Below are 27,952 nucleotides of genomic sequence, written 5' to 3' on the forward strand. Positions count from 1 at the left end.
TTTACTAGTTTTCAAGTTTTCTTTTAATCAAACTCTTCCTTATCCTAACTTAAATTTACATAACCAAAACTCCCCAATATTGTAAGATAAAGATCGAAAAATGACCCAATTTTGGAGCAAGCGATAATATTAAATCATCATAGAATTAAACGAATTATACTAAATCGTCGACATTTTGATAATGACATAAGTCCGATCCTGGGCAGGTAGCAGGGAGGGCGGGAGGGAGTTCCAGAAGAGGGATGCAAGATGTGACGAGCATCGGACACACCGAGTGCCAGGAACGAGACAGATAGGCTCTCGTTTAAGCAAATGTAATGCGTTGGAGCGAGAGAGGACGAGCGATGAGGAGCAGGGGTTGGATGCTGTGAGGGCGCGAGCGAGACAGAGGGTGAAATACGGGGTTTTAGTGATAACAGAGGAACGATATCACATTTTAATGTCGTTAAAGTCACTTCTCAGTGGGCTTAGACGTAAGCCAGTCATATTTAGATTTGGTTTAACGTCGTAGTCCTGGGCTTAATTAAGTTTGTCACAGATATTAACAATATCAACCGGGTTGATTGTTTGGATTTGAGACGCGCCGAAGAACTCGGACAAAAGTTTTATATTTTTAATCGGGATTTTTCATTTTATATTTTTTTTTGGGAACGTTCGTCGTATGATCGCGTATAATCGGTGGTGGGTTTAATGGACTTATTCTCTTGGTTCGTGAACTGGAATTTGTGATATAAAGTGACTGTAGTAGTATTTTCTTAACGATTATACCTGCTAAGAGGTAAGATAGTAGTATTTATTGGAAGAAATACAGGTTTTTAGGAATTAACTTTTGTTGAATTGTGACTAAATATTGAACGTTCTATTTGACCTTACCCATTATCTTTTTATACAAATTATATTGTACTCTAATAAGGATTTTTTTTGTGGGGCTACTTAAAAAATAAAGTTTATTTGGTGCGGCATACAAAATTTGCTTGCACGTTCCATTATACTTTTAAATGCAATAAAATGTATTACGAGATTACGTGAAATGTATTTAAGAGAAAATGGAAGCAATTTTGAAGAGTTTTTATTAAATATTTAAATACAATTTTTAAAAAGGAGAAAATACTATTAAAATTGAAATAATAGTAAATAATAATTAATTGTATACAAAAGAACTGCATATTTACCAGTACATTTTTTACAACAATTTTTTAGTAAAAAAATGGTAAGTAAAAACTCAAATTATGTTTTTCTCCTGCGCGTAATAGTTATTCTGCTTTTTACTGACATGAATTGCTTTCAAAATATTAATAAATAATTAACCGTAACTAGGAAGAATGCTTAATTTATAATTGATATTATATAATAAAAATTATATATAATTGATATATAATATATTATATTATAAAATTATATTATATATAATTGATATATATATATAATAAAAAATTATGAAAATAGATTAAATATTTTTTGTCGACGTTTGGGAATTTATTTATTTTATTTTTAGAACTGTATTAATAGTATCATGGTATGCAATATTAATATTAATAAAAAAACAATTTAATAAAATAGAGTTATTAAGATAAATTGTCTCTGAGCCACACACTGTGTGAATCATTTTAAAATATAAATTTTCTAATAAAAGCTGGCTTCCTACATACGTTAAATTAGATATAATTCATTACGATCTTCTAATTCTTCCATGAATATACTTTTATTTATGCGAAAAAAATGGACCTTCTTTAATTTTTTTACCTCTCTATTAGTGTAAATCACCTTAAAAATAAACTTTTCTTATGCAGTTTTCCTTATTTTATGTAACAGGTTTAACATTTTACTTCGATTTTCCATGATATTACAACTCAAATGGAAAAAAAAAACATTTAATGTTTTACCTTTTTTCACCAAATTTAATTTTTCTATTATTCCTGGATCATCTTCCTATGTGGTTTTATTTTATAATGATCTTCCATCATTTACTTGAGTCTATTGATGGATTATCATGTAAGAAACTGAGAAAATTTACGATTTTTTTAAACTCTACTGCGTTTAATTATTCTATTACTGCCCAAATAGGCTTGATAATTATAGATAAATATTTACCTTTGAGATCTAATATCCAAAAATAAAAAAGTTATTTAATTTTTTTTAAATTTTTTTCGCCTCTAGGTAATTTTAATTTTCAGATTTAAATTACCTCGAAACCACATATCTCTTATGCAAATTATCTCCCTTCTCTCTTTTGTTTCTTAATGAGGAAAAATAGATCAAATTTTTCCAATTTCTTTTTGTTACCATTTTTTACCCCATTCTGTTTTTTAATTACTACCCAAATTTTAAAATTTAAATAGTGTTACTTGAGCCTGAGGTGAAAATTTTTATATAAAACAAATAATACTTCATTTTCCAGTGTTTCTAAGGTTTTCCTTTTTAGGTACGAAAAAAACTGAAATTTCTATTTTCACGCAATTTCCCAATTTTTTTTGTGTATTTGTGTCTCATTATATCTCTTCAATAGAAAAATTGTCAACCATTTAAAAATGTTAAACAAAACATAAAAGAATGAGCCGCATATTGATTTAAGTTATGCGCCTTTTTTAACTGAACAATCATAAATTTAACAAAATATGGCAGAAACGATGGTTTATGAGATAACTGCAATCTGTTTCTTGTAAACCAATGACTCGACTTCTATAACAGACAACTCATACAATTTTAATAAATTTTAGGAATAACTGGAAACATTAATATTTTATGCAAATTCAACTTAAATAAAACAAGATTATAAAAATAAAAAATTGCAAAAAATATCTAAAATGACTAAAATACTAAATATGTTTTTAATGTTTATTTTATATTCAGGTTGTTTTAAATAAAATAGTAAAATAATATCGGATATATTTACAATTTATAAAAAGAAAATGATTAAAGTATTTAAGAATTAAATCTTTTTTAAGTAATTTTGCAAAGTCCAACAAATAACGTTGTGTTACGATTTTCCATCACTTACTTGAGTCTAATATTTTATTATATCAGAAAGTGATATGTTATTATCTCTACCGCATTTATTACCCGAAACTATAATATCTAATTTTCCAAACATTCAAGGGTTTTTCTGGCCTTTTTAGGTTTGAGATGAGTAAAATAATTTCCCATATTTTTTTTGGTATTTCTTCCCTATAAATCCCTTCAGCAAAACAATTTATCGAATATTTAAAGCACAATATAAAGAGTGAACAACATATTCATTTAAGTTATGCTTCATCTTTAACTCACTCCTAAAAAAATCATTAATATTACAAAGTTTAATAGAAATAGGATTTGTAAGATAATTGACTATTTGTTTCTTACCAACCAACATTGTATTTAATTTCTTTTTAGGTCTTGATTCTGATATTTACTCCAGCTACTTGCTAAACAATTTATGTTTAATTTGAAAAAGGAATATAATAAATATGAAGAAAAAAAAAGAAGCAATTGTTATAACAAAGATATATTCTATATAAAAAAATTCAATGACAATTTCATTTTGTTGTTGATTTTTCTTTTATTTCTTCGCGTGTTTTATACAAAAATTAAGTTTCTATTTTGCTTGTTTACTCTTTTAAAAGCACTAGACCCAAATGCTTTATTTTGTGCTTATTTTCAAGTTCCTGGTTTTTCATACTTATTGTGTCTTATTACTTATTTCGTGATTATTTCATATTAAATATTTTTAGTCCACAATTTATTAACGTTTTTAACTGTATTAAAGTTTCAAAATTGTTTACACATAAAAGTGTTCATTGTACATATTGATCAGGATTTTTAAAAATATGAAAATTTTTTGTAATATTTCCTTTGTCATTTTTTAAAATAAAAGTACTCAAGTTGACAATTTTAAAAAAGATTTTTGTAAATTTCTTTAAACTTGTATATTTTTTTAAATTCATTTTTTTTTTTAAATTCAGTTAATCTTTTTTTATGTAGTGTTTGGTTTCGTTTTTTTAATTTAAATTATTGCTATTTACATTCCTTAATAATATTCTTTTTCCTCATTATGGTCTTTATATCTGTCTTTTGTACGCTGCAGAATTATTATAATGTATTTTTTAATAGTTCAATATTCACTTAAATAGGTTTCTAATAGTATATTTAAAAAAATGCATATGTAGGGTCATTTTCTTTTTGATACATTGTGAACTAGAATGATCAAAATCAGCAAAAAATTTAATTTTACAGAGGCTGATTAAGTAATTGTTCTTAACCATTTAAATTTTTATTTCAGGCTACCAGGAATGAGTTCTACACACGAAGACTCTTCAAGACTATCATTGCTTAAAAATAATCTTAAATAACACATTTTAATAAAAACAATTAATAAAACCATCTAAATAAACATCAATTAATTTAAAAAAATCTTTATATCCCTAACGTTTCGACGTTAAAACCCAAACGATTCTTCCTTTTCCAACCAGTACGAGATCAGCCTCAAGTTGGATTTTAAAGGGGTTTCCTCCTGTTTGGGGGCGCTGGGCTCTTCGCCCGCCCCCACCTCCGTACCTACCTCCGCAGAAGACATCAGCCATCAACAGTTCAACATTTTTCCTGCGATTTTCTCCAGGCAGCTCAACTTCAACACCTGTCCGCAGGGCAAGTCCATGATGGACGACCTTAGGCCGAACTTAGTCGGGGTGGGAAATCTCCTAGGTAAGGGTTTTTAGAAGTGGAGTATTTTAAATTATGCGGAAATACATAAAAAGAAGCTTTTTTGCACGTATAAGCTTAATAAAAATATTTAAAAACTTGATGTAACAAGCCATAAGCGTGATCACTTGTAATAACTTTTGTAAACAACTGTAATTGACGGAACGGTGATATAGTGAAGTTTATAAATGTATCTCAACATTTAAATTAACATCTAATATTCAGAAACACCCGGTAACGTTTTATTAATTTTAAAAGTAGAGCTTTCATGGCAATTTTTAACGAAAACGACGGACGTTGTAGCGTGATGAAGTCGCTCCGACGGATTTTATCCCCGTCTTGTTCGGGTATGAGTGGCAAATTAATAACCACTTGCTGCGTTCCGGCGCTTTCCATTAAAGGGATGCAAGTCGCTTAAGTGAATATATATCATATACTTCTGATTAGGTTCATTGAAATTCCATTAAGTCATTAATGATTTTTGATGAGATTATTACCACACTAGTGCTGGAATTAGGAGTTTTTCAGTGTTTTTTTCAACTTCTACTTTCACTTTCCACGTTCACTCGTAAACTCACTTTCCACTTTCCGCACAGCTATATTAAGTTTGAAAACGTTTCTGAAATATTATAGGAAAACGGAAATATTAAGGTTACGTTTCCTTTGGAACAAAGACGTATAATGGAACTTCACTGTGACAAAAATAATACTTTAGAACAAGATAAAATTTAAGCTGCAGACAGTTTTAATGATTATATCATAAATTTCATAATTATATAAATATTATTTAAAGTATTATTTATTATAAATCAATGGCGGACAAAAACTAACACAAAAAATGTGCTCTTATGACACCTGAAAAAGTGAAATCCAAAATATAAATAGATTTATTTCTAACAACCATACACTTACAGGAAATGTAAAAATAATGTTTTTTACCTACCGAATAAATCTTTGATAAACTATTAGGGTAAATTACGAGTGTGAGAAAAAAAAAATTCTGTATCATCATCAAATGATAAAAATTAAATAATAAAAGAAAAACAAACAAATAACTCCAAGCACTACAAAATCAATAAAAAAATGCGTTCCTGCATTTTTAAAAACTATAGAATAATATCGTATATATTGAAAAAAGTTTGTTTTTGGTAATTTCACTTGAATCGAAAAAAATATCAATATTTTTGCCAATATCGTTAAAAATCTTACACATATATTGTTCTTACATTGGAGTGAATATATTGTTGTTACGACGCTCTCGGCAAAACGTACTAGAGCTTCTAAAATTAAGTCTGAGAATACCTGATTAAGTAAAGTGATGCAATCGATTTTATTGTATAATAACTTAGATAAAAAAACTACTGTAATAATATTCCTGCGATCGTCCAAATATACAAGATTAAATTGATCAAGAAGCAACTTTTGTGAAGAAAGTCTTTCTAGATATATATACCATGTTGTTTAAAGGCTAAATATTTTACAAATTTTCTCTGAATAGACTCTAAATTGTTGATGTAAGCTTGAAAAAAATGGATGGCAAGTAAATATTATATATTCTAATTTTGATCTAGCAAATTATGTAAACTTCTAGCGTTTTTTGGTTTTCAAATGCCCTGCAGCCTCTTATTATAAAATCTAATGACGGTGATGCTGATAAAATTGTATTTTGCAAATGGGTATTAGAGTTAAATAATTTATTGAATGTAATATCAAGATCTTTTATTGCTTTACATCTGGTTAAAACATGGGAAATTATTTTATAATTATATTTTTTATTCTTAAGTATGAAATTTATATAAGATATATTAATGTTGAGTTTGTTATTATAGCACCGTGTAGTTAACAAATTATGTTCATTCTGAAGGTTCTGGCAATCGAGAATTGATAATATAAAAAAACGTCGACAACAAAAATTTTTGGCATGTCAGACAGTCTGCCAGGTCCGCCAGCAATAGCCTAAAAGATATAAAATGCTTAATTGCAAAACCTTTTATTCATATTTTTTTCATAATTGCTCCATTATGCTGGTTCCATGTGAATTAAAAAAGTCGGTGGTAATACTTACATGCAAAGGAAAAGAAACATATATGCCTGGAAATTATCGCCTTGTGTCGTTAATTAACAACTTAGCTAATTTGCTGTAAACTTGCATAGAAGACAGAATTAAAGGATTTTATAGAAAAATTTAATATTCCTTCACCAAATGAATTTTTAACAAAAAGTACCTGAGGTAACAGTAGTAGTAAACCAAGTATATGAAGTAAACAAGTTTATTTATAAGAAACCCTTAATAATATTTCTAGATCTGGCAAAAGCATTTGATAGTGCTTCACATAATATTCTTTTAGACAGGTTATTCTACTATGGGATAAGCGAAGTTTGCCAAGATTTAATAAACAGCTAACTTCCAGATCGGCAAGAGAGCGTGATAATTAAAGATAAACAAAGTGGGTTGAAAACAATTCAATGTGGTGTTTCTGTTTTGTCTTCTGTTTTTGTGTATGTTGGCCTGCTGTTTTTACTGTATATCAATAACATATACAGTGCATTCACGATGAAAGGAACAAATTCATTTGAAATTCAGGTATTTTTTTCTTCTTTTATTTTTTGGACACATCGATTAATATTGTTAATTGCGCGTTTTTTGAAATAAAAAATGTCTATACATGGGGCCTTAAGTAGAAACTAAGGCGTCAACACTAATTTTTTTTTATAAAAAACAATACAGAGTGTTTTTTATAAAAAAAAATTTTGAGTTTTTTGATTATGAGTTTTTACAATTCTTTGATGTATTCTGATACTTTTTGTATAGCAAACCATATGTCTAAAGAAAATGGTTTGTCAAATATGACGTAATAGACTAACGAAACATATGAAATTAAAACATACAAATTTAGTCTAGATTTATTATGACTAATATTTAATTTTATCCAATGCGTCCTTTGCAATCAAAATTTGCGTCATTTTTTATTAAAATGTATAATGCATGCATGCATCTGAGAAAGAACGGATGGAAATACTCATGATGATTGATTTTGGAGACCGGGTGCGCACACAACAAGAGCACTACTTGGATTTTCTACGGTTTGAACTTATCAATGCTTTAGTTATTTTATTCCCTGATCCACAACACAAGGTGCTGACATACCTAGTAACGAGATTATTTCAACAAGACGAGACATCTCCTCACTTTGCCACCGCCGGCGTCGTTCGACAATTTCTTGCAACTTTTCCTAAGAGGTGGATTGGACGAAGAGGACCGATTGAGTGGCCACCAAGGTCACTGGATATAATCCCATTAGATTTTTCCTTATGGGCCTATTTAAAGTCCAAAGTTTATGTAAATATATCAATAATGTTGATGATTTAAAGCAAATAATTCGATAAGAAATTAGACTAATCGATCCGCAAGTGATTGAAAATCTGGAAAAATTTTCTGGACTTAAATTTTCTGGCCTTTTAATGTCGTATGTTTCATTAGTCTATTACGTCAAACTTGTTCCATTATTCTCCATGTCTCTGGTCTATAAGTTAAACTGCTTTTAATGAGTGTTTCATATATGTTAATTAACTTGTAGGGCAGCCGAAGGATGTTGTGCACATAAGTATTCATATCTGTTGTACGTAGTTACGTTATTTCTCAATTTTGTTACTCCATAGTACATCATTTAGGCTTCCTATAGTTCTATGGCTTGTATTATTCTCTTCATTATTTCTCTATCGTCTTTACTAAACTCCATACAGATCAAGTAGTTGATAAAACTTATTAAAGAATATTCCACAAGCTAGATTCTTCTCTATTTTCAGTCAATAGTTTTTGATAGTGATCCGTCCATTTTTTTGTTGATATAGTTTGGACGGACATTTGCCTTATTTTTTGAGTCGGGCTTTAGGTTTTTATAAAAACGTATCACCAGCATCTTTGTAACAATTGATGAATTTTTCGATTTAGGTTTTTCATGAATATCCAGGATTATCAGCACTTATTTTCCGCCTATATAGGTGTTCATTTACCTACACTTTTCATTCCATATCTATTTGTGTGCTATATTTATAGTTCTTCTGGTTTTTCTTTTCATTTTTAAGTACTGCTTTCTGCCTTTTGATATAGTTTTTATTCTGAGATATAATTTTTCAATTGTTCTATCAGAGTTTCTTAATACGCTTTGCAGTTTTTAGTCTGACTACTTCTTCTGCAACTCTTTTTATAGTGTTCACTACGTTGTCATATACTTTTCCTACTTGGCTCTGGTGTACTGTCATAAGAAGTTTCTCATCTAGTCTATTCTGTACAAAATTCGGTTTGTGCACTTCTTTGTTCCTTGTTATTCATGAACTTTTGACACCTGAATAGGACTAGCACTTTGCTCCTACTATATAATGGTCTGAGCCGCAAGCGGTTCCTCTATATGCTTGTATGTCGTTTATTCGTAATGTCGTATTTTGTCTTACCATTACATAGCTCATGACAAATTTAAGGTTTCTTGTATCCATGTGTATGTATGAATGTCCTTATATCTGAAATATCTATATGTTATTCTTAATAGATGTTGTTGACACATTTCGATGAATCCGTTACCGTTATCATTTGTATTTAAGTAAGTTAAGTATAAGTAGTAGTTGCAGTTAAGTATAAGTTATTCATTAAGTTCGTCCCTGACATATTCAAAAAATCCATCCTTTTTTGCTAATGGTTCATCATCAGGTATTGCATATAGTCCAAGGGTTGTCACTGGATTCTGATTTATAGTATAGTAGTAAATAATAGTAGTATAGTCGAAATCGGTTATTTTATCCTTATATTTTTTGTGTATCATGATCGAGATACTCCTTTTTGCTCTTTCATGTTTCAGAATTTCAGTTAATTTATGTACATATATTAAGTAGCTCTTGTGTTATTTCTTCCATTTTTCCTTTCATTCCTTAGACATTCCAATTTCCAATATTTGTACTTCTTTTTTATAGCTTTTTATATCCGTGATTTGCTAAATATGATGTATTTATATTTAGCAAATCATTAGCAAAATTATTTCACATGCTGATGACACAGCTAGTCTCCAACAGGGAGATACTTGGAGTGTAACAATAAAATTAGCTAAAACTGATTTTGCAAAGGTTTGTCAATGGTAAAGTGAAAATCATTTAATGATTAACATAGGAAAAAACAAAGATCAGACTGATTTTATATTATCAGTCTGATCTTTGTTTTTATTCAAACTCTATAAATTCTACCAGATTAGAAGCTGCATGCCAATTAGTGCTCTAAAACTGCTGTACATTTCTCTTGCAGAATCTGTTATGAGCTATGATATATCTATATGGAAAGAAGCATATAATATTACATTTCTCAATATCACCCAAAGAACAAAACGGCCAGACATTCAATTAAACAAAAACTTTTTAATTCAATGAAGCGAAAACAAAAACTCAGAGGTATCTTGGGTATTATGGTCCTAAATTTTCAACAAAAATATTTTCTGAAAAAAAATCACGATTTTTCTGAAATTATACGCAGATTATTGCTTAATCTGTAAGTATTATAGGTAGTCCTTCTGATAAAGTTACTAGTAAGAACATACACTATTATTCAGTGGTATGACACTTATATGTATGTATATGTTAGGAGGTTATTTGTAATATTTATGTGTCTATTGGTTGTTCAGCGAATTTATTCTTTTTGTTTATTTTCTTATTTTTTTTAGTTATACTAGAGAATGCCTAAACAAATATGATTCAGTTAAATGGAATAACCAACACATAATATATGTTAAACATAGGCAGATATATTATACAGCTAGGTATAGAACTACAGCAAAATATTTTAAAACTAAATTTATTTTTGTGTAAAATATTTCATTTAATTTGTATCAGTATAGTACAAGTAAAAAAATCTCCAGTTTAGTGATAGATACGGACTTTGGAGAAAGATGTGCAAATTTTATTTTTCAAGCTTCACTTTTGCATTTCAAAATTTATAGTTTGAACACGCGTCTGAAATGTTTCCTGTGGAAATTAAGATTTTCCAAGTACATTCCTTCAAGTCAGCGATAGATACAAATTTTGGTGAGAAATTGTAGGCAAATCCTAATTTTTCCCCCTTTGTATTTTAACATTCTATAGTGTTTCTCAATTACAAAAAGTCGTTTTCTTCGGAACATCACACATATCTAACAAATGGTAGATAGAGGTAAAAATTTAATTATAAATTAGCACTTTTCAAGTAAAAATGTTCTCGGTAAATTGTTCTAGGAATGATGATAAACTCTTCTAGAAAAAGCCTGGTTTTTTTCCACTTTTGTGTGTCACCGTTTCAAGTGGGTTTTTACTTACAAAAATCTATATATCTGTATTATGTTTGAAAAAATTTCTGAATAAGTTCCTTTGGAACATCACGTAGAATTTGTATCAGTATATTTAGATAACAACTAATGGTCAAATTAGCAAATAATATCTACGTTAAGAAAAAATGGTTTCCAGGAATATTTTTCTTATGTTCTTGCATGGTGTTTCATGTGTGTCGATCATGGTCTGTATCTGAAGTCTAAAGTTCGTTACTTCGATATTAGGTGCACGATTTTTAGTATATGCAGATATTATTTAGCTATCTACAGCAGACAACACAGTTGTAATTTATTAGTCACGTGGAAATATATATAAAGCTTTTACCAAATACAGAATTGCCATCTGGGAAGGGAATGATTCGATAAAAATGACGATTTCGATTGAAATTTTTCTGGACAGCAGCTTAATAGACTTTGATGATAAACACTTATTTGAAAAGGAAAAAGATCGAGCAAAAAGGAATAAAAATAGATAAAGAAATAGCCGAAAAAAGAAGTAATTTTACCTGCTACTACATATACACTTTTCAGAAAACTCATAGTAAAAAAATAAATATAGTCATATCAACCAAAAAGAGTTAATATTTTTTTCCGCTTTAATATTTTAATGTTCCTGCTGCTTGTTGTTTGGATCAAAAAACAAAAAGTTATGTCTCAGCACTTGGTTCTTAGAACATTGGCTTTTAATGTAACAAAGGCTTTTAATGTTCTAAGGCTTGGTTGCAATTGAAAAAATACTTAAAAATAGGATTTAAAAAAAATGTTGGAAAAAATAACAATTACACCCGATGGAGCACCAAGTCAAACAAAAAATTGTTTTCAATTGAAAAAATTAAAAAATCAAAGCATGAAAAATAATGGATATTTTCTGTTAAAGGCGCGCCATCTGATGGCATAGAGAGCTTCGTGAAACATGACGCGACAAAGCATAACTTATCAGTGGATTTCACTAAATATATTCAATGCATTAAGCATTTTGAAGAAGCAATTCAGGAACAAACATCGAAAATAAAACTCATATTTCATGACATTTAAGAAGCTAACTACTTTCCGAAAAAGAAAAACCAAAACATGGGAAAAACTATGTGGCAAAACGAACTCGGATCTTTAGAGAATATAGTATTCGCGGTAAAAACGTATTTATATATGGAGAACTGTCCAAACCTTTTTCATTACAATAATATTTAGTATAAATATATGCCCAGTATATTGATAGATAATGTAAAAGTGGGAAGTCAGAAATCATGAAAGACATTAAAAAAATATTTTTTGAATAATTTATTAGCTTATTGACGCAAGATGACTGTACGACACTATTAGTAAGCCAGCTGCACCTATATGCATTAATATATAGAGAAAAACGTTTTTTTCTTAGAAAAATCATAACTTTTAAACGAAGCGTTTTGGTGGAGGGAAATTTTTCCGTTTGAGAGTTTTTATATTTATTTATTAAAATTTTATTAAATTTTAAAGTAAAAATTGGAAATTTAAAATTAGACAATAACTGCTGTGTTATCTAATTAGTAATAAAATTATGACTTTCCTAAGTAAATTTAGAACTTATCATTTATTTTTATAATTAGTACATTAAAAAAAAATGTTGCAATATTTTTTAATCAAGTTTTTGAATTTTTTTTTTCAGTTCAGTGGCACTTTTCATTAATAAAAAAATCTACACATTAAGATTGAAGATGTGTAAGAAATATTCTAAAAATCATGGGCGTCGCCAAGAGAACGCAGTAGAAAAGAGGCAAAAATAAACTCTTGCTTGCTTATTGGCTTTCGTATGGAATGTTCTAGCCTTTCTTTGCAAATTTTTGATGTTCGTTATAGTCCATCCTATAATACCAAGAGAGTAAGTTAGTGAACAGACTCCATATGAATAAGCTTTAAGTAAGTTTCTGCTATTAAGTTTTGTTTTAAGGAGACGTCACACTCTAGTAGTGAACTTAGTAGTCAGCTCTTTCTTTATATTCTATGGTCTATTCTTTGCGCCTGCTTTATTCCTAGATATTATTAGGGTTCTTCTTCGTCCATAGCATTAATTATCTGACCGTTTTCTATCTGAAAGTCACCTGGTTGTAGTTTACGCTTAATGTTAAGTACATTAATAAACCATATATGTGGAACTGCGGTAGTTAATGTATGCTGCGAAAAGTTTTCTCTTCTTTGTAAATGCAAAGAAGTCTTGTAATTGCAATTTATAAGTATTAAGTGTAAGTAAGCATATTATTGGCCGATATTTATCCGGATCTTGAGTGTTTTGGCAGTCTTTCAACAAAAGGTAAGTGGTACCTTCTGTTAAAAAATTGGGCAAATTCTGAGGATTCATAAGCACGTCGTTACGAAGGTCGATGTGTTGACCACAGTTTCTTAATCCATTTTAGACCTAATCTGGGCCTGGAACTTCCCAGTTATGATTTTTTTTATGATGTTAGTCACTTCGTCGACTGAAAATAGTAAAAATGCCATTTGATTATATGTTTGATACTTTGCTCATTGTGTTTTGGAGTGTTTGTTGGAGAAGTTTCGTTGAGCTTTCGATAAAATTGCTTCTCTGAGCGTCCAAAAAGTAAATTATCTTGTTTCCTTTTATTACTGGATTTCTACCTTTTTAAGCGACCTGAAAACATAGATTACTTCTGGTTAAGGGTGTCTAGACATTGTTTTGGAGTACAGTTTTCTGGGTCCTGCTGTGTATGTTGTTAAGTCTGACACATTATTTCCTCTATTCCTTCTTACTCTACTTTTCTGGTTCTGATACCTCCGATGTTCTTCCTAATGTCTTCTATCTTTTTTAGTAGTCTCCTTTGCCATAACGGTGTCAGTCTTTCATTACGTGTAAAACACACGCATAGTAAACTATTAGATGAAGCTGTTCAAGTGTCGTAACTGTAAAAATATAATTAAGTATAATTAGGTTGGAACTATTAGGAAAAATTGCAGAAAAAAACAGGAAAAGTTAACTCTAGGAAAAGCTGGGCTTGTTGAAGAGTTTGTGCCTTCATACTCTACCATTGCCCTTCTAAACCCTGTTCTAAGATTGCATGCACTTTATCATTATGTTCATTGTTCTGGTCTTCATTTTGTGTTTCTTGATTTATTATCACTTTTTATGTTTATTTTATATCACTTATTACACTTTTATTTATTATCACTTAATATATTTTTTTATCCAAGTACTAATATAAAATTAGAACCTTTCCATGTTTATTTAACAAATATTCTGGAAGAGTTATTCCAAAAATAGAGATAGAAACTCAAAATTTTTCCACTCTTGGATTTTACTTTTGAATTTCATAAGTATTAAAACGTTTTCAGTTGAACATCGCATATCGCTAAAACGATTTTTCTCAATACTATCAAAGTATTTCTTTGCCGTCAAAATTTAGTTAGACATAAATTTTGAAACCTTTATACAATTCATGAATCAACATTTACACGGTAAAAGCTGTATATATATTTTAGATATTTTGTACCGTAAAACGGGGCTACTTTGTGCAGGTTTTGAGGCATTTTTGATTCTAGGCGCTGCATTTATAATCGAACCAACTTGAAAAAAATCAAGAGTAACAATACGGGTCATACTTATAACCTGCCTTAAAATAGGGTTTTTACAATAAACCGTTTTATAAAAAAAAATTAAAAAGATGGGTGCCAAAGTAGCCCCGTATTTGGCGTTACATTGGCACCCAAACGGAAATGTGAATAAACATAATGTAGGCCCATCCTGGGGTTACTTTGGCACCAAATTAGGCTTTTTTATTTAGTTTTTAAATAAAACATTCAATATTTTTAATGAAATTTCTATATTCTTAAACAAAATAAACAAAACACTTAAAAACTAACAAAAAATATTTTTCTAATATTTGGCACAGTAAAAGAAAGGAACTAAATCAAAATAACATAAATACTAATCATTTTCACATGCCTCACAGGTATAATATTTTTCTTTGGATCCCTCGTTACAAATACCACAGATCCATTTAAAACAACCATTGCATAGAATCCAGTTTGGTCCAGTATAACCAGACCAATAAGCAGCACCAATTCCGCATTCGTCTTCATTGTGGGTACTTGAGGATGATGGTAGATTGACATCTTTTAATGTCGATTTTTAAAAAATTTTTGCTTTTCCTTTGCCTTTCCCTTTTCTCGCAATCTTCTTTTTGTCATTATTTTCATTTTCAATTAGTTTTTTCTTGCTACTTTTTAGTTTCTTCACAATTGACTTCTTTGCCGGGAATAATTTTTCGTCCCCGCTTTCGTTTAGGGTTAGTGCTTGATTGTCCACGTGTCTCCTGAAGAAACTCTAATAAACTATCATTCAAAATATCACTCGTAGATGCATCAATTGGAGTTTTTTGGCAATTTGGATAAAGGCTGCTGCGGATTATATGGACAAATTCCGGTGGCACGAAATCCGGATTTTAAATTGTCTTCTACTCTTTCCTGTAGAGATCTCCACAAGCGATCCAGATGATTCGGAAAGTGTTCTTTAGGCAGAGTGCCTTTTACGCGACTGGTCTTTCTCCAATCGTCTAAAATAGCCCTCCATTTCTTTTTCATGGGAGCAAAGAAAGCCACGTCCAAAGGCTGCATAAAGTGAGTTGAATTGGTGGGTAAAGGAGCCATATAAATATTATTTTCTTTACCAGCCTTTACCACGGTTGGAGAAAAATGTGAGGCTAGGTTATCACCTAAAAGAACAACTGATTCACCATTACAATTTTCTTTGACGTGGGGCAGCAACAGTTTAAGAAACCATACCTCAAAGATATTCATATCGACCCATCCACTGCTGCTGTATTCATAAACTGCCCCTAGAGGGCCACCAACCATTGGTGGTAGTAGGATTCCATTTTCGCTTCCCCAGACCATTACACTTATTGCTGAATGCGAATGTTCTTGAACCCTTTCAACCCTTTTAGTTGTGAAATTAGTCTCATCATAGTTAAACACTTGTTTCGCAGAAATGGACTCCAGAACAGGTTTAATGTTATCGAAAAACTGCATTATATCGGCGCGTCCAACCGAAGCAGGTGCACGCTTAATATTAGATGCCAATCGAATGTTAATATTATTTCTGATAATAAATTTTTCAATAAAGTCGGGTCCTGGTCTATTGTTGGGCCATCCAGGAATATTTCTGCCTTGTTTTGTAACATATTTTTGCACGATTTCTCTGGCGTCACTAACAGTAACAGGAAAACCCTAATCTGCTACCTGGTTGATGGTCTCTGAAATTAGCCTCTCCTCCTGTTGGGTAAGGATGGTGGGGTGACCTACACGACCCTCATGTTTCGCAAACAGCTTATTCTGAAGAGTGCCTCTAGGTATTTTCCATGTTTTGGAAGCTCGTACTTATGACATCCTCCCTTCCCTAACAGCTTGCAATGCATTCGCTAAATTTTGTTCTGTGTAGTTTTTATAGGACCTCGATCCAGGCAACCTACTATAATTTCACACCATATTTCGCGCCGCGGAACATACCGACCTGTCTGAACAACTCTCGGACACTGAATATTAAAACTAGACAAACAAGCCTAATATAAACAAATGCTGCAGATTTCGTGCTTTTTACCTTTTATAAAAGTAATATAAACAAAGGCGCGCACGCTCTGCCAAAGTTACCCCGTGTGCCAAAGTAGCCCCCTTTTACGGTACTTTTTCCAGGCATTTAAAGTAAGAAAATTAACCTCCATATCCTGAAATTCTTAAAAGCTGATTTTTCCAGCCATTTCTTATTCCAGTCCATGTTTTTTGAGGAAGATGATTTTTTTAATTGAAAATCCAGAAAATAGCCATAACTTAAAAATAACTCAAGATACAATTTTTAAAAATTGGTACATATATTCTTTATTTATATTTATTAGACACCTATTTCAGCTTTAAAAAAAAAATTAAAAAAATGTTTTTTTTTGAGGAACCTAATTTTTGTCAATAAAAATTGACTAAATGGCCAAAATACAAAATTTTTAGTATTTTGTCCTTTAAATTTCGCTGACTTTTAAAACATATTTATTTTGTTTAATAACTAATTTTTTTATTAATAAAAGAATGTCAAAAAAGTGTTAGATAGGACCAATACCAATAATTCCTAAATATTTATTTATAGAACAAAATTTAAAAAATAGTTAAGTTTTAAAAACAGTTATTAAAACTTTTTGGGTGTCTTCAAAAATGTGGGAAATCTCTTGGATATAGGTAGAAAATAAAAAAATAATATAGAACATTCCTATAAAAAATGTCTTATAGGTCCTCCTTATGAAGATCCAGCCCCTTAAAGATGCGATAAAAAATCGTTTTTTTTTTAATAACTTTTGAAGTACGTAGTATAATTTAATAACATTTTTACGTGACCAACACTACTAAGGACCTCTTGAAACGCAGTCCTTAAAATATATTTACCTTGTTTATTTTACCAGGGGCAGTTGTACATTATAATCCTTAAATTTTTAACATCCTGTAATAATAAATATGGATAGCTTGAACCTTACACTAAAGAAAAGGCACTCTTATTCATTATAGATAAAACGAACCATTTTGGAGAAAAAAACTTAAGGAACCACTGTTTTTTTTAACATAAAAAGAACCATGATATGTTATTTTTTTTCATCGATGGGACAGTTATTCAAACAACAGAGATGGTCCATTTTAAGTTGTTTAATCTGAAAAAGTACATGTTTTTAAAACTGCAGTGTGCTTCTTAAAAAATATATATATATTCTTGTATATTGGTTTTACTCTTAGGTGTCCAAGGTCTACTAGACGACCATCACCAGCACCTAACCGCCTCTACAGCAACAGACAAATCAAACCGTAAGTGCAATACCAGCGGCAGCTCCGCCGAAGACTTCAGCGCATTGTATAGTGGCTTACCTCACTCCCACGACCACCATGGGAATCACACTCCCGCCCACACACCTCCCGCCGCTTCCAGAACGATAGCAGACCACACAGGTAAGTTTCCAATAGTCTTAATTCTCGGTATTAAGATATTATTTAAGAAAACAATCTGCAACGTCAACATCTGCTGTCCCACAAACATCGAAAACCAATAAATAATTAGCACCTAATGAGTAATTATAGATGCTGAGTATAAACGTGAGGGATATACCGAAACCCCCCGAGCGTGCACACATGTCAACTTTTCTCGATTCCTAGAGGCCACAATATGTGAAATTGAGTGTTAACCAGCCCATAGAGAGACGTTGAAATTGTTGCCTGCATGCATATGTTCACCACTGATGTGCAGTTCAAGGGAAAGTGCGGCCTGTGGGAGAGAGATAGGGCGGAATATACTGAGCTCTAGAGCAAATTGACACTTCATTAGGACACCCCGAGTGCACGCACCGTCCCGCTTTTTGTCGCATATGGACAGTGACAGACAATCGCTAAGTGGGTTTTAGTATTGACAATAATGAGGATTTGGGGGATAATTCGGGATTAGTTTGCGGAGATCTGTGTGTGTGTATGGGTGTAAAGAACAGGTGGCGCAGGGGTTGAAGAGGAGGAAAATAGGGGATACGGTATATACGATTGATATGAATAATAATTGTAATTGCCCTAATGGCGCAATTTATTCTACTTAGAATTTAAAGAATGTTTTGAAGTATTTGTGAACGTCACAATTTAAGGATTTTATTTAAGGGATTTGAATATTCCTTTTGTGTGTTCTCTGTTTAGTATCTACGAAAATTTAATTTATGATTGTTCAATACCAAATTTGCTAAATTGCTGTTGCTCTATGCTAAATTTTACCACAGAGTAAAGGGTTTGTGAATTTAAATTAAAAAGGACGGACTTTTTTGGTCTTAAATCCATCAACAGGGACCCCGCTATATTTGTGTTTCTTGAACCTTGATTAACGTTGTTATGCTAAATAGATAGCAACAGCTAAATTTCGATTTCTGATTCCTCACAAGCTTTTTGAAAGCCGCCAATTATTTCTTTCCTTGACTCCACAATAGTCCCATATTCAATTTCTTTTAAATCGTATATGGGACTACTGCTCATATACGATTTTTTTAAATCGTATATTCACATATGAACGAATCTAAAGGGGTAATATCGGGAATCCGTAAAGGCCAACTGGCTCGGTACCTGGTTTGGTAGAGGGCATGCCTCATACATTTGCCAAAGTATTCCATCACGACCACGATGTACTTATTCCCTGCTTTCGATTTGGAAAACGGACAAGCAACGTCTGATGCATCAAAGGCTTTTGCTTTCTCTGCGACCCATTACTTGCCGCATATACAAAGCATTTCCTGCACCAATCCTTCACACACATCTGCCTTGCTATTGACCCAGTAACATATTTCCTTTATTTTTCTCAGAGTCTTTGTGACAAAATATCATCCTAACACACCAGCATGGATTCCCTCTAGCAACCCTGAAATCCACAACGCAAGAGTTCATATTCCAAAATTAGAAAGTTCAATTATACCCAATATGACTTAAAATTGCGAGAATACTTAGCAACTTCTTCCTAAGTTAAGTTTTCATTTATCCAGATAGAAATATCTGGATATCGGGATCCTCCTCTTGGTCTTTTATGAGATCCCCATTTTGCCAAGTATCAGCGACGATGGTGGTTTCTAATAACTTAGCATCTTTCTCCTCTGCTTGCTGACGATGCTTGCAGTTTTCCGGACAGAGTCTTGCTACGGTTTACTCAATATAGCAGTCGAAGATCACCTTTTCGCATCAACCTTCCTTACTTTGGCGGAAGTGGAACTAGCGCCTTCAGGAAGGTGTCTTTTTACGTGACCTGCTTTGTCACATTTTCAACATCCGCTCCTGGTGTCTACATTCTCCAATCGCCTCTCTATTCATCCGATTTCTCAAAGTTGTCCTCTCCTAGAATCACTTGCCGGACACGAGCCTGGCTCGTATTCCTGTTAAGGGCCCGTATTATTAGCTTACGTGGATGTGCTAGTAGTAAGGCCTGCTTAATTTCCCGAACGCGGAGTTCATTCAGGGATGCTTACACTGCCAAATGTTTCATGATTTTTCCTGAATATTTGAATATGTTAATCGCACCAAACGTGCAATATCGGCTTCAAATTTGCAAGCACTCCCCTGACTTTTGGCCCTGATTTTTCAACTACCTGTTTTTTTTTACGGAACACACTGGCACAAAATGGCAAGTCCTATGGTACTCGAAAAAAGAATACCTCCTTAAAAAAGAGGCGCGATATAGTGACGTTTTAGGCGTCTGCAGATGCTCAATATTCATGATCGATATTCATATATATATCTCTGAACCTTCTATAAGATTTAGGGCTCCCTTCTGGATAAAATCAAGCAGCCTCAAAGTGTGTTTGTGTGAAGTGTGGTAGATATATTCCAGATGAGACCATCAGCCATAACGCATCTTTAAATGCCTTACTAGGTGGTCGTACTTACTTCTTGTTCATCAGGGGACATCTATGCAGGACGGCAGCAGCGTCTCCTCTTAAGGCCAATGTAAGGGCAGTAAGTAGCCTTCTCCCTGGATGCCCAACCAAGAACGGTTTTTTTCGCAGCCGCTTCAAACTGATGCTATCAAATTATTATATGATGTAGTACCATCAAATTGAGGCGGTTTGAGGCGCATTAGCACAACAGATCCCGTATACCACAATCTTCGTCTTTATTGTCCACTGCTACGGTCTACAGGACAGCTTACTGATAGTATTGACATTTTCTTCTCTTAATTCCTTCTTGTTTTCTAAAATATTTTCTTCTACCCTAGCAGAATTCTCTTTTAGCTCACCTTTTTAAATTGCCAATATTTTCCAAAAACCTAGCTTCCAGCTTGGCAGAGGTTTCTTGCAACTTTGTAGTATTTTCTTGCAACATTTGACCGCTATCGCTTGCAGCAGCAAAAATAAGTTCGGATCATCCCCTTCCTCAAGTGATGAGTTACGAAGCCGCTTTTGCAAGTTTGGTCGTATCGCAGTCCCTTTCCTCTAGGTCCCTTTTCAGCATTTTCACATACCTTAGTCCGATATATTTCAGTTCACTATTATTTATTTTTTATGTCCATGATACTAACGTCCAATTCACACCGCGCACGTGGCACCGTAGCGTTTTTACCCTTTCATTTCAAGGGGTGAATTACAATACTCGCTGCACCAAAATAATCAACTGACCTATTTACTTACTACTAAACACGATCACTTAAGACTATTATAGAAATATTTCATAACATTGTATCTATTTACTCGGTTCGATTTAAAAGTCGCGCCAATATTCAGAATTGAACCTAATTGTCAACTGGCCTCCCAGCCGCGACGCGGCTCCTTGAATACTCGGTAGACCATGGTTCCTGAAGACTCGCTAACCTTCCACGCATCTCTAAAGATGGCGTGCGGTGTACCAGCTTGTGTCATTCCGGAAGGACAGAAAACAGCTAGTATTCGTGGCGTTGCCATGGTGTCACGAAAACTGCATATCTTATCTTTTTTCATAGGGGAAAGCCCCCATAAAACATACGAAAATGGTACACCACGTACACCCACCGAACACCTTGTATCCTCTTAACATTACCTACAACGCGTGTACCAAATTATTATTATTATTATGTTGACAATAGCAGGCGGTGAGATCGATGAAGCTATTGTTTCTTCCGTATGTTTCAGGCTTGAGTTGGTGGACCTGCTCACATGCAGTAGTGGATCATTCTCGCCGAATTTTGTTCCAACTCTACATCAACGCGATTCTTGAAGATATTCGTATTTGGGGCCGTCACCGTTTCCTGATTTAACGAGTTCCACAAGTGCACTGCACGATTTGTTACAAAGTTTTTTCTGGGAATTTTGCCGTTCTTTCTTTTTCAAGCTTCCTTGTATTCCCTCGGAGATGATGGTTTTGGCTATAGTGGAAAAGGTTCGCCAAATTGCATGGTAATAACCACTGGTAATCTTGTAGGTTTCGATGAGATTGCCTCTATGTCTTCGCTCTCTGAGAGTGGTCAAACCAAACCTGATTAATCTTTCTGGATATGGCACCTCGCTTAATTCGTAAGGGATTTTTATTACTTTGCGCTGTAATTTCTCCAATTGGTCTATATCTTTAATATAATATGGGTTCCATACAACAAAGGGATATTCTATTTTTGGTCTTATGTAACTTTTGTATAGAGTGGATATCATTTCAATAGAATGGTCCCTAAAAGCTTGTTTTATCAGATAGAGTAGCGAGTTTGCTTTTTTACAAATTCTGATTATGACGTTCCCATTTTAGGTCTGATGTTATTAGGACTCCTAGATCATTTTGTTCATTCACTGATTTTAAGGCACATCCATCCAGAAAATATTCATTATCAGGATTATCTGGACCGATCCTCACCACTGTGCATTTTGATGTGTTTAGTTTCATACCCCATTGCCTTGACCACATCTCAACATTTTGCAGGTCTGCCTGGAGCAGTGCTGCGCTGGTTAGAGGATTAGCATATATTTTGCAGTCATCTGCAAACAGACTTGTGTCAATCTTTATAAGTCCAACTAGATCAAACAAATATGATGTAAAAAGCACTGGGCCAACTACCGATCCCTGGATAACGCCGCTGCTCACTCGCTGTGTTTTTTGTCCAGTCATTCAAACACTCTAAAAGGTTTGTTGTTGTTGAACGTTTAGGCAAATCAACAATCCATGCTGAGAGGCAGGTATCAAACTATTCTCCAGAATGAATGCTATGAGCTCCTTAACTATTACTTTCTCCATACATTTCAGTGGGTTGCATGTGAGGCTGATAGGTCTGTAATTTTCCGGTTTGTTCCTGTCTCCCTTCTTGAACAGTGGTGTCACAATTGAATGTTTCCATTCTTCTGGTATCTTTCCCTGTTCTAAGCATTCCTGCATTGCCTCCGAAAGCAAGGGACTGAGGGAATTTCTGCAATTTTGAAGGAAAACTGTTGGGATTTTATCTGGTCCTGGGCTTGAGTCCCTTTTCATATTTTCAAGCGCTTCTTCGACTTTCTCTTTTGTAAAATGAATAGTTACAATTAAGGGTTGCACCCTGCTGTGATTAGGCAATAATGGAATTGGATATGAATCCTTCGTGAATGCTGTATCAAACTGTTCTGCGAATGTTTCCGCCATAGATCTAGAAACTGCTGGGTTGCTGTATCTTTTAGGGTTATGGTTGAGATTTTCGAGTTTAAGTTGCGATTTACATATTTAAATAGTTTCTTTGGCGAGGCCGAGTTTGCAAGACCATTTTCGTATTTCTTTCTGGCGTCGACCAACTTATGTTTGGTAATATTATTTTGGCACATATAGGCTTGATATTTGTCCTGAGTTTTGTTTGTTATATACTTTTCCCATAGTTTCCGTTTTTTGTTAATTTCTTTGAAAATATTTTCATTTATCCATGGTTTTTGGGGGTTTGTTTTCACACGTCTGGTAGAAATGTATTGTTCGATAGCACCATTCACAACATTTTGAAAGTTTTCGAAGATCGATTTGTTCGCATGCGCTGGCTGTAGTTGAATGAAGTGGTTGATTTCTTCATAGTTTGCAGTGTAAAAGTTCCTTCTTACAATTGTTTGTGTTTGTTTGGGTGGAGTTTTTAATTGTGTTTTTGCTTTTATTACGACATGGTCGATGCGGCCAATGGGCGGTTCTGAGCAAAGATCAAAGATGCTTTTAGGATCGTTGGTTATGAAGAGGTCCAAAAGGAAACTTTGGTCTTTTCTGTATCTTGTTGGGAAAACAATCAACTGCTGGGCTCCTATTTCTTGATACATGTTCAAGTATGAATCAAGTATTTAATACTTGGATCAAATGACGTCACGAGTACTATTTTTTTGGTGTAAATGGTAGCGCACTAAAATATGGTAGATTAAATGTTTTTTTTCGGTGTAAACACCTTGAACCAATTTTGAAGTACCAAAATCACAAATTTGATATTTTATTGGATATTAGCTTACGAGGTCTTTATTTTTGTGTACAAAAATAAAGAAGAAGAGGAAAAGAAGGACAAGCTTAAGTCTTGAAAAAAAATTATTAGTTTCTTTTTATTATTTTTAAACAACAATAACACTTTTAAAGATTTAGAGGTTATGTCCTATAATTCTTCACCTAAACTGATAAACTCCGTTCAACTGATATTTTGATCCTAGAAATAATCCTGCACTAATTTAACCCTTAAAATCAATTCGTGTAAACAGGGCTGTACTAATTAAAAATGGCCTATCATTTGATCAATGGACCTATATAATAGATCCACACGCTGTAAACGTAGCTATTAATATTGGTAATTTCCTTCGTTTCAGATGGCGCTTTTAAAAAACTAAAACCGGAACCGCAAACTCCGAGCAGTTCCTCGATAGGGGGCAACGTGTCTCCGAGCGCAGGTCCGACTCATGCTGGTCACACGCCGACGACGGCGTCCTGTCCGACGCCTGCGCGGCGACGCCATCGAACGACGTTTACGCAAGAACAACTGGCCGAACTGGAGGCGGCCTTCGCGAAAAGTCACTATCCGGATATTTATTGTCGGGAGGAGTTAGCGCGAAGTACCAAATTAAACGAAGCAAGAATCCAGGTAAACTTTTATTGTTAAGAAATGTTGGCAAAGTTGCCGTTTAATTCCCTCTTTGAGGGGTAAAAATCAAAAAACCGTTTCTTCTAATTCATCCCTCTCGGTCCTTAATGAGAATTCTTTTTCCAATTTCGAGCAAAATTTCGAAAAAATTAAAAATTGCCCCGGTTAAACGCCGTCAAAAACGAAAAGTGATACGGAAAGGGCGTGCCATCAAAAGTATGACGATAATCGGAAGCATCAAAACCGAAAATAGACGCGGTAATGAGCCGATTTAACTGGCATGTCATTTAATTTCAAATCCAATTTTCTGCAACATTTGTGCGGTTGATTTTGCAGCATTTTATGTTTGGTTGGTCGGTTAATAGAAAATTACGCGTTTTGGTTTAAGTTATGGCTTAAAGTTGAATGTTTTGCTGTCCAGAAAAACAAGAACATTTCTGAGATTTATAAAGGGCGGTTTAATTTTGTTGGTCCTTAAGGGAGCTTTTTTTTTGGAATGTACGGTTTATTTTATGAGCTTCTCATAATGCAAAATCTATTGGCTATTGCATAGGAGCACAAAAAAGGATCGATAGCAATAAAATGGCGATAAAGCATTGGGGTAACATTTTTTAGTAACGACCTAAATGGTTTTATTTGTCGCGTTTATTTAATAGGGCAACAGTTAGGCAAGTATTTTATTATTATAGTTAGTAATTATTACATTATTAAGAAGGGATTTTACATTGTTGTTAACTATTTATATGTATGTATAACTATTAGGATCGCGAATCTACTGCCAGTAAAAAACTTGATGGAGGCGGGGTGCTTATCGCGATAAAAAACAAATTTAATGCATTTTTAATGCTCAGTTTCATAGTGACGCTGAGGACGTCTGGATTGCTGCCAAGCTAGAAGGTAATAGAACTTTATTTGTATATTGTATTTATCTTCCTCCCAACAACAAGGAGGCTTATGCAATTTTTCCTTCAAAGTTGGTAGACCTAAGGTTGCCTAATGAATCTGTAGTATTAATGTGCGGTGATTTTAACTTTTCAGCTAACAAGTGGCTTCAAATGCCAAACAATCTTTATTAAGACCCCTACAATATAGAGCAACAATATTCTGCTTTGCTTCAGATTTGGCATATCACAACATGAGGCCATTTAATACAGTGTTTAACAGCGACAATTAAAATCTCAGATCTGGTATATTCCAACAAATTAAATGTATCAAGTGTCCCTCATTGCACAAGTTCTTTAGTGCCCGATAAACCCACTAATTTGTGCATTGAATTTTTGGACGATGTCCGACTTCAGAATAAACTAACTTTTAATAATAACATTTATTATAATTTTAAAAAAGCAGATTACTTAGAAATTACGCGTCAATTATCTAAAGTGAACTGGCAAACAAGGCTTAAAGGCAAATCTTTACAAAACTGTATTGATGAATTTTACCATGTCATTTATGATCTAATAAAAAAAATTGTACCTACATATTCAAAAAATAAGTATTTTCTTAAATTTTTTTGTTCTAATACTTTAAGATTAATTAAAGAAAAAAACAAAGTTCATAAAAAATGGCATTACAAAAAACCTCATGATTATGGTTTGTTTAAACAACTAAGAATACAATAAAAAAAAAGATGATAGAATCTGATTTTAAAAATTACTTTCAAACTATAGAAGGAGATTTACCTAGTAATGTTAATTGCTTTTGGAGTTTTGCTTCAATTAAAAAATAATTTGTGAGTTCAATACCTAATGAGGTTTTCTGGAAAAATGAGACAGCTAACACAGGTAAATCCATAACTAATTTGCTTAAAAGTTATTTTGCTAGGGTTTTCGAATTGAAAGGACATCATTTTGACTTTAAGAAAGTTGCTTGGTCGAATAATAATATCGATCTTAATGGTTTAACTATGTCAAGTTACCAGGTTCTAAATGCTCTAAAAACCTTAAATGTAAAAAAAGGTGCAGGTCCCGATAATATTACTCCCATTTTTCTAAAAAATACTGCAAGTCTAATAGCCGATCCTCTTACACATATTTATAATCTTTTATTAAAAGAATGGGAATTCCCAGCGCAATGGAAGACTTCAGTGATTGTCCCAATATACAAAAAAAAAGGGGTAAAAAGAGATGTTACTAATTATAGGCCCATAAGTAAACTATCTATAGTGGCTAAGCTTTTTGAAAAGTTAATTTACGATTACTGAGAAAGATCCACGTACGTCACACGTCAAGGATTTTGTTCTGAGTCTGTTATTCCGTCATCTGGTGTTCCACAGGGCTTTTATTTAGGACCCCTTTTTTTATTATATACACTTATAATATAAAATCTTGTTTACGTTACACTAAATTTCTATTATACGCCGATGATCTTAAAATTTACCGTACGATATTTAACATCGCCGACTGCCCTAAAATCCAAAGTGATCTGGATCGACTACAGCCTGTGGTAAAAATAGTCTCTTTCTCAACATTAGAAAATGTTAAAGTATAACCTTTTTAAGAAATAACAATAAAATAAATTATCAATATAAATTTAATGATATTTGCTTACCTAAAGTGAACTACGTACGCGATTTGGGAATTACATTGGACTCTAAACTGATGTTTGATATTCATATTAATATAATATTAACAGAATCTTCTAGATTGTTGGGTTATATTTTTCGTAAATGTGAAATGTTTTCTAGTTCTCGAGCTATTAAATGTTTATTTAGTATATTTATTCTTGGCAAATTGAACTTTGGAAGCATTATATGGAACTCTAGGTATGGAATTTACATTGATCAATTGGAGAGCATCCAAAACAAATTTTTAAGATTTCTTTTTTTTAAAACCTGGTTCGGTTCATATCAAGATGTCAATTTAATTCGAGAGTATTTTGGCTTGATTTCACTTCTTGACAGACGTTTGATAACTGATGTTTTCTCTTTATATAAAGTAATGAATTGTCAGCTGAACAGTCCTCCTATTTTGTCACTTTATAAATTTAACATTCTTCAAGTCAACATATTTCATTCAGGAAAACAAACTATGGTCAGAACTGTCCATTATGTAGAATAACAAAAAGTTATAATTTGTACTGTCGTTCATTAGACGTTTTTAACATGTCACTTAATACAGTTAAAAATACTTTAAAGCGAAATATTATCTTTGAAAGTTTATGAGGCTAATGTAGAAATTTAGCTTTAAAAAATTACTTTTTTTATGTACTTAACCATTTAGTCTTTATATTATTCTTAATAAAATAGTATATTTAAGTTAGTTAAGAAAAGTTTGTGGATACCTATTTGGGCTTGTAGCCTGTTGTATCCCTATATCCCTATATGGTCACCAAATAAATAAATAAATAAACTAGGTATTCTAGGTACTTTTTAAGGCACTCAAGTAATAAACAATGA

The 27,952-nt window shown here is 32.6% G+C and overlaps 1 protein-coding gene across 1 annotated transcript in view; it reads left to right on the forward strand.

Moving 5' to 3' along the window:
* The first annotated feature begins 483 nt into the window (after positions 1-483).
* Positions 484-27,952, forward strand: part of LOC126737329 (homeobox protein unc-42) — a 59,550-nt gene continuing 32,081 nt past the window's right edge. Inside the window, exons 1-4 of the mRNA XM_050442191.1 lie at positions 484-778; positions 4,256-4,677; positions 17,769-17,978; positions 24,287-24,558. Of these exons, the coding sequence (XP_050298148.1) occupies positions 4,629-4,677; positions 17,769-17,978; positions 24,287-24,558 (531 nt within the window). The 5' untranslated portion in view covers positions 484-778; positions 4,256-4,628. The remainder of the gene's footprint in view (positions 779-4,255; positions 4,678-17,768; positions 17,979-24,286; positions 24,559-27,952) is intronic.

The sequence above is a fragment of the Anthonomus grandis genome, chromosome 6, assembly GCF_022605725.1.
Source record: "Anthonomus grandis grandis chromosome 6, icAntGran1.3, whole genome shotgun sequence".
NCBI lineage: Eukaryota > Metazoa > Arthropoda > Insecta > Coleoptera > Curculionidae > Anthonomus > Anthonomus grandis.